At 37.5% G+C, this 16,175-nt stretch overlaps 1 protein-coding gene across 1 annotated transcript in view; it reads right to left on the bottom strand.

Moving 5' to 3' along the window:
* The window catches only part of BRD7 (bromodomain containing 7), a 45,030-nt gene extending 34,590 nt beyond the window's left edge, over nucleotides 1–10,440 (bottom strand). The window contains exons 1-2 of the mRNA XM_001371333.4: nucleotides 10,169–10,440; nucleotides 8,562–8,770 (exon numbers count right to left, since the gene is read on the bottom strand). Of these exons, the coding sequence (XP_001371370.1) occupies nucleotides 8,562–8,770; nucleotides 10,169–10,217 (258 nt within the window). The 5' untranslated portion in view covers nucleotides 10,218–10,440. The remainder of the gene's footprint in view (nucleotides 1–8,561; nucleotides 8,771–10,168) is intronic.
* Nucleotides 10,441–16,175: the final 5,735 nt, after the last annotated feature.

A 16,175-nucleotide genomic window follows, 5' to 3' on the forward strand; every position in this document is an offset into this window, starting at 1 on the left:
TAGAATCAATTTTATGTATTGGTTCTAAAGCAGAATAGTGATAAAGGTTAGGCAATGGGTTTTAAATGACTTGCTCTAGGTCACACAGCAAGGAAGTGTCTGGGGCTAGGTTTGAACCCATAGCCTCCCATCTCCAGGCATGACATTTATCTGCTGAGCAACTTAGCTGCCCTCTTTCATTCTTCTTTTGAGATCACCCATCATAAAAGAATCACACCCAGGGCTCCTGTCTTAACAGACTCTAAGACCTCTAGGTGAGATATCTCTATCCTCTCCTCAGAGAAGAATGTAAAGAGCTTACACTTGTTTATTTCCTTATGATTTCTCTCATTTTTAAAAAAATGTTTTCTCTCAAGTCCTATGTGTTTTTTTTTTTAATTAGGAGTATTTGAAATTAAATATCAATATCCCTCCTGTCCTCCATAGGATGATACTTGTTTTGCTGGGTTAGTTATTCTTGACTAGATCCTTTGCCTTCTGGAATATCAAAGAGCAAACCCTCTGTTCCTTTGAAGCCTTGTGGCTTCCAAATTGTGAGTGAGTGACCCTGACTGTGGTTTCATGGTACTTGTATTCTCTCTTTCTTGCTACTTGTAATATTTTCTTCTGGACTTGGAAGCTCAGGATTTTAACTTTAATATTCCTGGGAATTTTCATTTTAGAGTTTCTTTCAGGATATGACTGGTAGATTTGTTCATTTTCTTTGTCCTGTGGTTTTAAGATATCTGGGCAGTTTTCCTTAATAACTTTTTGAAATATTCTAAGTGTTTGTTCGTTTGTTTTTTATTCAGGGCTTTGAAGTAATCCATGATTCCTAAAGAATCTTACCTCAGTTTATTTTCTGGGTCAAAATGGTATTTTTCCTATGAGATATTTCACACTTTCTTCTGTTCTTTTTTCAGCCATTTGATTTAGTATTTCTTGCTGTTTCTTAGAATCATTAGCTTTTATTTATCCAATTCTAAATTTTGGGGAGTTTGGTTTTTTAAAAAATAATGTTTTGAGCCTCTCTTACCATGTGGTCAACTGAATTCTTAAGGAATTATTAGTTTTAGCAATGTTTTGCATCCCTTTTAACATTTGGCTAATTCTAATTTTTAAGTAGTTATTTTCTTCAAGTAATATTTTGTACCTGTTTTACAAAGCTATTAATTCTCTTTTCATAACTTTATTTTATAATTCTCATATTTCTTTTCTCACTTTTTCCTCTAACATTCTTATTTGGTGTTTAAAATCTTTTCCCCTTTCTTTTTGCTCTTTCTCTTTTTTTTAGTTAAAAAAAAACCTCCCATATCTTTTCTTTTAGAAGCAATTAACTGTTGAGGCCTCAGTTTCCTTGCTTCTAAAATGAAGGTGCTAGACTAGATGTTGTCTGAGGTCCTGAGTCTATATCTATGAAATGGTTTGTAATTAGGCCAACTATAATGTGCCTTATTTAAATAAGGTGCTGACACCAAAAAAAAAATGGGTGGAGATAAAAGAAATTATATTGATACAGGTTATTATCATTTAGGAGGGAGTTTAATCAATTGAAGGAAAATAAGAGATAAGAAATTGCTTCAGCAAGCAAATACTTAATCACCTTGATGAGTTGAGCATGATAGTAGCCAAAAGCAGTATTCATTTTGATTATAAATTCATCTGTAAAATAAATATACAGGAGGATGGCAAAAGAACATAAGTGGAAGTGCCTTATAAGAAATGCAAGAAGTAGTAAAGGACAAAAACAAGTTTATAGAAAAATTGTTGGAAGACCCAATTATTTCAGATCATGTTAAGGACATTTAATGATGAAACTGGAAGGGGGACAATGAACAGAGGAAAAACATAAAAGATTTGCCAATATGGCGACAGTAAAATCTTTCCTCCATCAATGAAAATGGAGCTATAATATCTGGACTGTAACATCATGGATCCTGATAAGATGTACAAAGAAAAAGAAATAGAAATAGTACTAGAAAAAAAAGATGAGAAAAACAGTTAGCACAGACCAAATCTATTTATAATACGCTGGAAATGGCAAAATTTAGAGTGTGTTGAGGGAATAAAATTTCAAGACATCTGAGAGATGAGGCTATCAAATAGTTGGAAAATGTCGCAGACCTAAAAAGGCAGCTAAGAAAAGTACAATAATTTTTGATGATTTATTTTCCTATTTCCACAAAATCTTTATGAGCAATTCATATTATAGAGTATCCTTGATGATGGTTCCAGAGGGGAACAATTTTTCACTAAAATTCTATCAAACTTCATATTTTTATAGTCACACAATGAACTAAAAAAGTATGGAGAATACAAGATCCCATTCTGCTTCTTTGCTGACTCTAAGAAAGTCTTTGACTTGTCAGAATGAAACATCACCTTAAGTTCCCCAGTGAGGTCTATCTCTCAAGCCTATATCAAAACCTCCTAAGTTTCTTGAAATCTCTAATACAAATAACTTAATATAAGTATATCAAGCAAAAAATTAATCAAAGAGACATATGCTTGCCAAAGGTAATTATTACTGACACGGGATATATTGACTATATAGAGAGATTGCCTAAAAACAGTAAAGTCCCCCAGATTCTCTTGTTTAAGGATGACATTACACTGGTTTCATCAAGTCCTGGAACACTGCAAAGGATACATAGGGGCAAAATTGCTGTAAAACTTAGGTTAAGTATCCACACTATAAAACTAGGAAAAAACCAAATGTATGAAAAATGCTTATCTAGATGAGAGGTGCCAAACTTGTAGTCTTTCTCCACCCCCAATGCCCCTGCAAAACTCTAGTGTGTCTTGAACCTTACTGAAATGTAAATGATAACTCTTTAACAAAATAAAATTTAAAAAACAACATAGATAATGTTAACGTGTGGCTTTCTAATTAATATGCAGCCCACATGGATCCTTTCTATTTGGGTTTGACAGTGCTGGTACTATAGACTCTGATATGCAATTGGCTAAACAACTTTTATATCTTGCCTACTGAATATATACATCATGAACTAATAATGACCTAGGCCCTGAACTGAATAGGATAATGGCAGTGGGTTAAGATTACTTTGGGAAATTAGGAAGTGCTTTTAATGACCTCTTAAAGCCTTTCATCAAAACAAAGGCCTATTAAATACTGTATGTCTGCAGATCAAGGAAGATTACTAAAGCTTTAAAGTTATAAGTAACTCAATGGTCAATATAAAACTGAATGGTGGCTGTGAACAGGCTAGGATACATTATTAAGACCTGCTCACCATTTGAAACTATGTCTTACAAGTTGCTAAATTGTGTAACACTATTTGGTCTAGCTATACAACTACTATTCCGATATCCCAAAGATATCAAAGAAAGAGGAAAAGGAACTACATGTACACACATATTTAGAATAGCCTTTTTGTGGTAGCCAAAAACTGGGGACTAAAAGTATATCTTTCTATTGGAAAAAAGCTAAACAAATAGTGAATATGAATGTAACAGAATATTACAGAAATGACAAAATGGACACTTTCAGAGGAAATTTGGAAGATCTCTATGAACAAATACAGAGCAAGGTAAGTAGAATTAGAACAATTTATACAAGGAAAACAACATTACAGAGAAAAAAACAATGCTGAAAGAATTTAGAACTTTCATCAACTCAATGATAAACCACAAATCGAAAAACATACCTTTTTCCAGAGAGGCAGTAAACTTAAAATGCAGAGATATACAATTTTGGACATGGCCAATGTAGTAATCTGTTTTGCCAGATTATGATATATTAAGGGCTTCATTTATTATTTTCTCAGTGAGGGTCAAGAATGTAGGAGGGGCAAATTAATAATAGAAAAAAAGTTAAGTAGTTGAAAAAGAATTATGAGTAGCAGTGTCATCAAAGACATCACATTTTGAGAACCTTTGTACTAAAAAGCAAGTTCACTCCAATGCATTAATATTATTATAATGATTATTTTTGTTTTATCTGTATATATTATGTTATTTCAATTTTATTTCTAAAATGGTTTACATATTAATAAAACTGTAGTGAATTTTATTAAAATGGAAAAATAGAATTGTTCAAAGGAAGCAGCTTAAAGGGAGTCATCAGATGAATGACAGCAAAGATCTGGTCAGGTTACAAGGGGAAAGAGATAACTGATGGCCAGTCCTGCTTTTTTGGCATTTATACAACACAACTGTAGAAGACAGTCCCTAAAAATTAGGTGGACCCCATGTGGAAGGCATAAAAAAAGATGTATGGAACGGAGTCACATAGGATGAGACAATGACGAAGATTATCTCCATTTAATAAGGAGGCTTAATTGATTTAAAGAGTCAAAAAGATGTGTAATGATAGCTATCTGTATGGCTGGAGAAAGTGCTCATATTGATGAGGGCATAGTTTCATCAAAGTATTAAAATACAAGTGTCCATCTTGATGTACAAATCAATAAAAAAGCCCATTAATAACAAATTTCTTAGAATTTGTTTATATTACAAAAATAAAATATAATTAAAGGTAAAAATAAAAATGTGCTAAAGAAAAGGAGACAAAAAAGTAAAGAACAGGAGCCAACCCTCTAAAAATGGAGCATAAAAATGATAAATAGGAATTTCAGAAGGCTACAATAGCCTTCTTTGTATTCTCTATTTGTAAGGAGTACTGAGGAACAAAGTATGCAATTTATTATATTATTCCTCCAAAATGTTTGTCATCAGTTGTATTAATTTTATAATCAAAATGTCCATTGTGTAAAGAATGTTATCTGTTGCTTTTCTCAAAATGTGCATTGTAAACATCAGTTGTGTCCTAAAAATGCATATTTAGGTCCACTATAAATCTAGATTCTCAAGAGTTATGCTACAGTTATTGTAAAGGTGAAATAACACATTAAAATGTTTTGAAAAGTTACAGGTGCTAATAATGTGGTAGTGCTATCTATAAGACTGAAAGGTAAAAAAAAAGACAAAACATGATCTGTATTCCTAGTTTTGCTAACTCAAAACAAATAAATGAAGCACTTTTCAATAGATCAATATATTTATGAACGCAGCTGATGTCATAACAACACTGCATTTGGTATGGCTAATACAACTCAGTTCAACAAGTCTTTATTAAGAACCTGCTATATGCTAGGCACTCCCATCCTGCCAAAAAAAGAGATAGTTTTTGATGTCAAGAAATTTTCATTCTAGGAAGGAGAAAAATAGCATGAGCATAGATAAGCAAATACCAAATATGCACAAAAAATATACAAAGTAATTAGGAGGACTTGGAACAGAGGACTTTAACAATCAGAGGAACCATGGAAGGCCTTCTATGGGAATTGGCATTTGAACTGAGCTTTAAAGAAAGCTAGGGATTCCAAGTAATAAAGATGAAGAGGAAAAGCATTTTAAGCATAGGCAATAGTCTATATGCAAAGACATACATGTAGGAAATATTACATAAAGGAAAGAGGACATCAGCCAATTCACCTGGAGTACAGTGTGTAGGTGCATGATGTAAAATCAGTTGGGAAGAGGAGTTCTTAAATTTTTTGTGTTATGGACCCCTGTGGCAGTTTGGTGAAACCTACAGAATAATATTTTTAAATGCATAAAATAAAATATATATGATTCCAAAAGAAAATGAAATAATTATCAAAAAATTTTCTTAAAAACAACCTCCCAGAACTCTAGATTAAGAATCTCTGGTCTAGAAAGATGGGCTGGACCAAATTATGAAGGGCTTAAACATTCAACAGAAGAGATTTCCCAGAGGTAACAGAAAAGCACTGAAACTTGTAAGCAGGAATAATCTAGTAAGACCTGTGCTTGAGAAATATCAATTTAATGGTTGGATAAAAGAGGGATGGGAGAATGAGGAGATTAAAGACAGGAAGATTAATTAGGAGACAATGGCTTATATTTGAGTAGTGGTATAAATGTATCAAGAAGAGATGGACATGAAAAATATTCAAGTAGATTTTATAACTCTTTGCCACTGATTAGATGTGAAAAGGGTGGGATAGACTGAAGGTTTCCCCTCATAGATAGATTAAAACAATTCAAAACAATAGTAAAATTTCTAAGAAAAGGACAGAATTAAGAATGTTACAGTTTATATTTTTTAAGTTTGAATAGAACTTTTTGAAATATATTTGAAGTTCTCATATCCAGGATTCCTAAGAAACAAGTCACTTTTTTTTTTTAAACCCTTACCTTCCATCTTGGAATCAATACTTGGTAAGGGCTAGGCAATAGGGGTTAAGTGACTTGCCCAGGGTCACACAGCTGGGAAGTGTCTGAGACCATATTTGAACCTAGGACCTCCTGTCTCTAGGTCTGGTTCTCAATCCACTGAGCTACCCAGCTGCCCCCAAACAAATCATTTCTAATTCTAATATGTAATGGTTTATAGTTAGTATGGTGGACATTTGTCTACTTTTACTCCAGATTTATTATACCACAAGTGAATCCATGATCAATACTATCAGCATTCTTCATTTACAATGCACATTTAGTCCTCCCCATGTCTTCTTATCTTGTATGATTCTTTTCCAAATGCTGCCATAAACCCTTCATACAGGATATCCAAAATGCTAGAGGCCTTCCACATGATCCAGGAGTAGTAAGTATAGCACTCAGGCTGTTATCTATTTCACAGGATATTTACTCTACCCTGAATTCCCCCCTAAAAGTCCTCTTCTGATTTCTCTTTAGGGCATGGGGGCTCCCATGAATTACTGAAGGCTATAACAGTTGAGCTCTATATGGTAGCCTTTGCAAAGCTGGAAAGACTTCTAGAATGGACTTGGTGACAAACTATCTGTTAAAGATCAGCTTGCTACATACAGAAAAACTCATCCAGTAGGTTGGCCACTAAGTGATGAAATAGTCAGCCACATAAACCCATTAAAACAAAGAAAATACAAAAATATTCTTAAATATGGTCCTTTTCTATTTCATCACTGATCAAAACGAGACAGTGAAAAGTTTTAAGAAAACTGCTTAAAATCTTAATTTCATTGTTTATATTCTAAATTAGGGACATTCATCCAGTGGTCAAGGTGTATACACGCTAGAACTAAACTAAAACAATACTGACATTCTTGCTATAAAGGAAATCAGAAAACATAAAAGAATTTGCAGGCAAATGGAAGATGGCTCAAAAGTTCATAAGAGGCAAATAAAGGAGTCACACAATCACAGATCTAGAACTAAAAGGGATCTCAAAGGCCATCTAGTTCAATGACTTCATGTTACAGATAAGGAAACTCAGGTAAGGGGATACAAAAAAGACATATAAGATATGAGGATGGCCATATTGTACAGTAGATGGAGCACTGGGCCTGGAGTGAAAAAGATCTGAGTTCAAATCTGGCCTCACATATTTACTAGATGTGTGATCCTAGGCAAGGCACTTAACTCCTTTTTGCCTCAGTTCCTCATCTATAAAATGGGGATGTAATGAAGAAAGAAACTTCAAAACATTCCAGTATCTTTGCAAAGAAAACCCTATGGACAGAAGACCAAGGGATCACGAAGAGATGGTTACAACTAAAATGACTGAACAACATTAAATACAAAAAAGAAAAAAAAGTGTTTTTTTGCTGTTATCAATTGAAATTTCTAAATTTATCCTTAAACTAGTAACAACCCAATACCTCCAAAGAGGGAAATAATACAATCAGATTACAGGACATTAACATGATAAACTATTAAAGGGCTGCTAAAAAGAAAACAATGTAGATTATGTCTATGTGTGAAAATGCATGTATGAAATACTTTAAAATGGAAAACAAGATTGGGAATGTTTTATAACAGAAAAACCTGGTCAACTGGATTCTAATACTGGCTCTGTCACTAATGAGTTATGCTACCCTAGGCAAATAATTTACCTCTGTGGCATCAGTTTCTTCAACTCTAAAAGCAAGGGATCTGACTAGGTGATCTCAAAGGTTATTTTCAAGCCTCTGATATTTGTCATTGAAGCCTTATAAATAGATATTAAACACAATTTGCAACTATGTAAAAACATGATATAGAGTAGGGTGATGGAAAGAGTGGTAGATTTAGAGTTCAGAGAGCCTGGGTTTCAACTTTAGTTCTGCTCACAATATGCATGACCTTGGACAAATTACTTAAACTTTCTGGACCAATTTCCTCATTTGTAAATGACAGGGATAGACTAGATAAGATTTAGTTCTCTTCCATTCTAAATCTATGATTATATATATGTATATATATAAATAAACAAATATTTGAAAAAAGTTGAAGTGTTGTGAATAATTGTTTTTTTTTAACACCATTCAAACTCATAATGAAAAAGTATATATAAATTTTCCTTCAGTCATATAAATTAAAACTTTTTTAAGAAAATGGCCTCAAATATTGAGGGTAACATTTTTCAAAGGTATTTAACTGATTAGGACCTGTAATTTTCTGAATGAGGAAATTAAATAGCTGAGGCACCTTGCAGAGAATCAGGAAGTTTAACTTGTTAATCCTATTTGTGGAGTTGTGGACCAAAGAAAATGAAATCAGGCTAGTGCCTAAAGATTTGCAATTTGGAAAACACAAGCTTTCCACTTTGCAAGCTTTTTAAAGACACTTACCTTTACTCTTCTTCGTTTCTTTTCCTTTTCTTCCCCTGGGACCTGCTTTTCCCCTTTCTTTCTCTTTTTTCTCTTTCTGTCTTTATGTTTCTCATGATCTGTTTTGTCATCAAAGAGGCTGGAATCATGTCCTGAGCTGCCTGTGGAGAGCTCTGTGACTTCATTTCCTCCTACTTTCAGTACCAACTTCAAAGGTTTTTCTACATACTCTTAAAAAGGAAAAATGGAATGAAACAAGATTAAAACTACAAGCCACTAAAGAATTAAAACAGATGCATTAAAAACATCTTCTGGAAGCATTACTGCCATTCTCCTAGGCAGCAGTTTGATGGGAATCTAAGGCTTATGCAGTTTGAGATAAATATTAAACTAATTTCTATATCTATGTACATCACAGGATACAGACTTGAACAACTATTTTTATTAATAAAGTACAAAATGATCACTGAGACAAGTACATGGCAATGGAATGAACAAGTCTATTTCAAGTATAAGTCCTGAACTACCAATAACTTGTCTTTGGGGATGCAAAGGTCTTTGGAGAAAGAAAAAAAAAATTCAGTACCAATTTAATATTAACAAGAAAAACTGGTTATCATTTTCAGGATTATTCTACTCAATTCAAAAGTATTCTCAGTGGCATAATGAAAAGGGCAATGGTTTTAGAGCCAGAAGACCTGGGCTGCTACTACCTGAATTAATATCCATAGACAAGTCATTTGACCCCTCACTCTCAAAAGCTCGATTTTCTCTTCTGTAAAACTGGGGTAACCATACTTGTGAGACCTGCCTTGCAGGGTTGCTATGTTACAAAACACTATAGAAACATGACCTGTAATTATTAGGATTACCTCAACCACATTCAATCCCAGTCCCCACAAACCAAAACCCTTTCTTCTAGTTTCAAGTCTTCCCAAATTCCCCCTCCCCATATTCCCTCCACTCAGTCTCACCTTGTCAGATTCACCTCCATCCCTCACCTCCTTCCCAAAGACTAATCTCCATCCTTTCAGATTCCAACTCAATTTCAGGTCAACGTTTATTAAGCAACTTTTACAAGTTTGCCAGGACCTGGAGGTTGGGCTGGGAGTGTGTGTGCGAGGGGTTTCAAACATGGGAATAACAGTTCCAACTCTTTGGTAGGGGGCTCCCTCCCCGGCCATCCTCTCCCTTCTCCCCCTCTGCCCTCCTCCCCGGTCCTCTTCGCAGTCTCTCCTGTCAGATTCACCCCCCCCCCCCATCCCATCGGATCAACCGGCCCTAAGTTGCCCTCCGTCCCCCCCCTGGCCTAGCCAAATTCAATTCTATTCGTTTCGACAAGCATTTATTAAGCACCAAGAAGGTGCCAGGCGCGGGGGATCCCCTCCCCCAAAGGCACAGTTCTGCCCTCAGGGAGATTCCAGTCCCCTTTCGCTCCCGTCTCCTCCGTCTCTCACTCCTTTTCCCTCCGCCGCCTCAGTCTTCGGCTCCCGCCCTTGGGCTCTAATCCCCGCGGCCCCCCGGGTCCTTCAGTCTCTTGGAGAGCCTTGGGTCCTTCCCCCACCCCCCCTCCAGTCTCCCTCAGTTTCCCGCCCGGCCTCCTCAGGGCCCGCGGTCGGGCCGCTCACCCTCATAGAGGTGCTTGTCTGACTTGTGCTTCTTGTGCTTCTTGCCCATGTCGGCCCGGGCCCCGGTGCCCGCCCCCCGCGCCAGGCCCAGGCCGCACCGCTTCCGGCCCGGGGAGCGAAGCCCCAGAGCCGGAGGGAACGAGGGAGGGACGGAGGGAGAGCGAGAGAAAGAGCGAGCGAGAGCGAGGACAGAAACCCGGAGGAGCCAGCGAGACGACGAACGGGGTGAGCCAGCTAGCTGGAGCAGAGAGGGAGAGCCTGCCCAGCGTGCTGGGACTCGAGGCGTCAGGTCACATCACCCTCTCGCGGCCGGAGGTCGCGCTGCAGCCTACCTGTCAGAGCAGTAGACAGGCAGTCGCAGCTGGGGATGGATGGGCAGGACAGAAGAAGGATGCTTCCTGGAAGGGGCGACCGCAGCAGGGAGAAAAACTAAGGGGAAAGGAAGGGTCTAGAGAGAGATGGCAAGGGAAATGAGGGATTGGGAGAAAACAGTCGAGTGGGAGAGGGACACATACAGAGATAGTTTTCTTTGTACTGTGGGCAAGTTTAATTTTGCGTGACTTCAATTTCCTCCCCTAAAATGAAGAAAGTGAGCTAGGTCATCTCTGAGATTCCTTGAAGTTCCAAATGGATAGCAGGCATTTTGGCATAATAGAGAGAGAGTTTTCCAAAGAGTCAGGAAAACTCAGACTCATGCATTATCCCTAATCTGTACTGACTGTGACACTAGGCGAGTCACTTGACCTCTAATGTCCACAGCCACTCTCAAAAACTAAAGTTTCAAGATAGTGGCGTATCTGCCAGGGTATGTGGCTGCTACTAATACTACAGCTTTCTGGGAGCCACAAGTGTGACAGTTGGGTGAGAGGTGGATGAGCAGCCTTGAAGAGGGTTCAGCAAGCCCTCACATCTGAGATGCTAGTCCCCTCTGAATATCCCAGAGCTGCCTCCTTGACTTTCCTATGCAGAGGGTATCAGTAAATCAATAAGCAGTTATTAAGCACCCACTATGTTCATAAGCCCTGGAGAGTCAAAGAAAAGCAAAAGCAAAAACCTTCTCTCAAAGAGCTCACAGTCTATTAGGAGAGACAACCTGAAAACAACTATGTACAATCAAGATATATTACAGGATAAATTGGAGGTAATCAATAGAGGGAAGAATTAATAAACAGATGAAATTCTTTAAGGAAGGGGGAACAAACCCTGGAACATAATTATTCTGTTTCTAGGACAGTTTCCTTATGCAGCTTGTATCTTAGTCAAATCAATTTAATCTCTGGAGTTTTTTGCAATCACCTGATAGACTACTAGATCAGGAAGGGACTTTAGAGATCTTTTTGTCTGATCCCCTTATTTTATTAAGTGCATTGAGACCCAGAGAAGGGAAAGGATCTCTAAGCAGCTAATGGTCAGGGTTTGGCTAGAAGCCTGGTATCTCTAATGCTTTCTTTCTTCTCAGTCATTTTAACCCAACATTTGATTATGTGAGAAAGGTGAGACAGTTACTATTATTTCCTTACAATTCAAACCGAGCTCTTTATCATACCTGCCTATTTTATCTCTTCTCTATCCCTATTCCATCTTGGCTTTGAAGATGGGGAAGCTAAGGTTCAGAAAAGTGAAGTGACTTGCTCAAGGTCTTATAGTACAAAGGTTCAAATCTTGCCTCAGATACTCATTAGCAGTATGATCCTGAGGTTGGCATTTAGCCTCAGTTTCCTCATCTGTAAAATGGGAATAATAATAAATCCTACTTTACAAGTTCAAATAAAATAGAAATTTTAAAGGGGTTGGGACACATTAAAGTGTTTCATAAGTACTAGCTAATATTATTAGTGCTAGAATTAAGATTTGAGCCCAGGTCTTCTGACACTCAGAGAAGTCCTCTTTCTACTTAGACCTCACAACTCATAAAATATCCTGATTCATACCTTTCCTAAACTCATACTCTTCTGCTTATCATTGATAATGCTGCTGCTTCTCCTCTTTCTGCCACTAGTGATTAATTACACATATATAGCACTTCCCAGTCTAGTTTATATCTCATTTGATCTACAGAACAGCACCATGGTTGAGGCAGGGCAGGAATTATTACCCTCATTTTTCAGTTAAGGAAGCCCAGGCACAGACAAGTGAAATAACTTCTGTGAGATTACATAGCAAGTTAATGGTGGTGCTGTGATCAATGTCCACTAGTCAAATTATGGGCTGAATGTTTTGTTTTGTTTTTTAATCTCTAGGTTTCAGGGAGACATGCTAAGGGGCTGGGGTCTGTTGAGCTGGGCTTACGGAGTCATCACCAATGTTACCACCCTGTACTTGGCTCTGGGAAATGAGGCTGCAGGAGAAGATTGTTATGGGGTAGCATGTCCTTCAGCTATGTTTCCATAGCAACCTGGAGATGTAACCCAGGAGGAGCATTTGGGTTCAGGAAAAAAGGCCTCTGTTTGTTGGCTTTTATAGAAAAGAAGGAAAAAATTCAGATGAAATTTTTTCCCTTTTTTCATTAATTACTCAGTAAAAAAAAACACATGGGGGAAAATATTTCTCAGAAGCTTATATTTGGCAGTGAGTATGTCTTAGGCTTACATATGTGTTTCTCAGGGTTCTTTGGACAGGGAGGAGAGGACTGTGAGTAAGGCCAGCCCCAAGCATTTACAAACCAGAACTTGGGGGTAGGGTGGAATGGAGGGGTATACTGAGGAAAGAGAAGGCTGGGGATAGTTATGCCCAAGGAGGAGACAAATACTCCCCAGAGAGGGATATAAAGATAGATTTTATCAGGGCCCCAAAACTGTCTTTCTACACTTCACAGAACTGAAGAGTTTCAGTTACTGTAATGAGGTAGTACACTTTAAATTTAATTCACACTTTCATACCAGAATACTTCACTAGGATTGAAGTTATCTGCAAGACTGGGCTAGATTATGTTTTTTGCTTTGTGGAGCAGATTCCAAATCATAATTACCCTTCACACTTCTTACAAGAGCAGTCCAGTAGCAGAGGGGTTACCAGAGTCTGAACTGGCTTCAGCCTATAACTATAAAGTTAGCAAAGTTTGCTTTTGGCATTTATCTCAGAAGGGCAAACTTTGCCTTCCCCCATACCTCAGGGTTGTTATGATATCAAGGAACTCCCTGTCTTGAATTTAAATAATCTCATTAACGAATTTACACCAAGGGTTTAAGGGACTTAATGTATATCCCCTTCCCTGGGGAAATCATAGACCTAGTGGTCATTTAGTTCAGCACTGATTTTACAGATGAATCCCAGAGAGGTTAAGCGATTTACCCAAGGTCACCCAGTTCCTAAGGTCCTGTAATTTCAAGAAAGACTTTAACAAGGGGCGGCTAGGTGGCTCAGTGGATTGAAGGCCAAGGCTAGAGATGGGAGATCCTAGGTTCAAATATGGCCTCAGACACCCTCTAGCTGTTTGACATGGGGGATTTGGGATATTAGAACTTCAGGTACTATGGTACCTGGCATGGGAGAGAAAGATATGATAGATATAGGGGGTCAGGAATAATTCTCCCCAAACTGCAAATACCATGTTTGGTGGCTGGTGCAATATGCATATTGCACTGGGTTTGGGAATAATTACTTGGATATTGCCTTTTTTTAAATGCAATTTTATTTTTTCAGTTCCAAATTCTCTTCCTCTCCTTCCTCCACCCTTAAGCATTGAGAAGGGAAGAAAAACAAAACCAAAAAATTATAAAAAATGTATAGGCATGCAAAACAAATTTCCTCATTAGCCATTTGAAAGAAAAAAGCTGGAGGGAAGGAAGAAAAGTTGGGAAGGAAGGAAGAATTAAAAGAAGGAAGGAAAGGAGGAAGGGAAGAAGTAAAGAAAGAAGGAAGAGAGGGAGGGAGGGAGGAAAAGATACTTCAATTTGTACTTTGAGTATATCACATCTGGAGATGGATAACATGTTTCATCACTAGTCCTTTGGAACTGTGATGGGTCATTGTGTTAATCAGAGGTATTAAGTCTTTTGGAGTTGATTGTCTTTACAGCATTAGTGTTGTTATTGTATAAATTGTTCTCCTGGTTCTGCTCACTCTATTCTATATCAGTTTATACAAATCTTTGGTTTTTCTGAAACCATTATAGTTTTCATTTCTAGCACAACAGTATTCCATTACCTCTTAGAACTCCTGGGTTCCTTCATAATTTAGCTTAATCACTACCTTTTCCATAGGACCATTGTAGACTTAGATATATGTGCATGTTGTCTCTCCAGAAAGCATATAAGTTCCTTGGGGCTAGGATGATTTCATTTGATCATTGCAGTCTTATTCCTAATTGAATAAGTGCTTTTTGTTTGCTGGGTTGATGAGAACAGGGGTTCTTAATCTTTTGCTTGCCATGGACCTTTTGTGGCACACTAATGGAGCCTCCTCTTTTTTAAAAGCATAAAATGTATAAGATTCCAAAGGAAACCAACTACACTGAAATATAGTTATCAAAATATTTTAAAAGTACAAGGACCCCAGATTTAAAAAGCCTTAAGCTAGATGAAACTAAATTTGGTTCTGGTCTTTAATCGGTGCTGCCCTCTCACTTTCTCATATATGTAGTAAATGAGAAAAGAGATGTGAACTGGAATGGGGTCAATTCCTGTACTGTGGCCAGGAAGGAGTAGGCAAGTCTGATGTTTTTTAGAACTGGATGAGAGCATTCTTTGGTGGGTAGGAACCATGGGTTCTAGTATCTTCTCTGCCATTGATTTACCGTGTAACTTTGGGAGAATCACTTACCTTTCTACTGTCTCCTTATATATGAGAAGAGTCTGGACTAGATGCTCTCTAAGATTCCTTTGAACTCTAAACCAGTGGTGTCAAACTCAAATAGAAACAGATCCTTGTGTGCTGCACATTGACTTAGAAAACCACAAATTGACATTGTCTAGGTTATATTGTATTTTTATTTATTCTGTTGCTCAATTCCAATTTAATCTGGTTCAGTTGCACTTGGGCATAATGATGAGTTTGATACCTCTGCTCTAAATCCTGGGAATTTTGTCATTTTTTTCTCTTTTTTGTGTTGCAGGATGTTGGTGACTGGCCCTGGGTCTAGGAAATATAAAGGTGACTGGAGACAGTACAAAAAAAATATTAGGCCACTTGGTGGTGTGATATACCCAGGGAAAGTTTCTATGACATGCTCAGCATAGTTCCCTCAGTGATATATTTTTTTTTCCTCAGTGATATTTTAATGGGGAACCAGGACACCTCACCTCCATGCCCATTTGATCTGACAAGGAGGTAAAGAGAATCACTAACCTCATGGTATTGTGAAGTTTGTTTATTTATTTGTTTGAATAAAGGGAACAGAAGACAAAGGAAGGCAGCTACCATGTTTTTTCATGTCTTAGACTCCCGTGATATGCCATTCTCTATCATACATCCCACTAAGCTGGTCACGCTGTTCCTCTGATTCTCTGACCTAGAGCATGATATGTAGATACTCCAGTAGAGGGGGAAGAGGAAATAACGTGGACTGGGCATCTTAAACAGTGCCCTTGTCTGATGGGGAGGCAAAAGAAATCATGAAAAAGAGGGAATATAGACAGACAACACAAAATTGCATGTGATTTTTCATCAAAATCCCTTTCGTTTGTATTGTGCTTTGTTTTAAAAAAAAAAACTCTTATATTTTGTATTGATTACAGGGCAGAAAAGCAGTAAGGGATGGGCAACTGGGATTCATTTGATTTGCCTGATTTGATTAAAATTGATTTGCCTAAGGTCACACATGTAAGAAGAATCTGAATCCAGATCTGAACCCAGAATCTCCTGTCTCCTCGACCTGACTCTCTATCTGCTGTGCTACCTAGCTGCCCCATGTTTTATGTTTTTAAAGAAGTTTTCACATCAGGAGTTATGATCCTATTTGACAAACAGAACGAATGAGGCTCTGAAAGATTAAATAATTGGCCCAAGATCACTAGTCAAAAGTCAAGGTTAGAACCTAAAATTTCTTAAATCATAGTCCATGTCAGTC

This window comes from Monodelphis domestica, chromosome 1, assembly GCF_027887165.1.
Source record: "Monodelphis domestica isolate mMonDom1 chromosome 1, mMonDom1.pri, whole genome shotgun sequence".
Taxonomy (NCBI): domain Eukaryota; kingdom Metazoa; phylum Chordata; class Mammalia; order Didelphimorphia; family Didelphidae; genus Monodelphis; species Monodelphis domestica.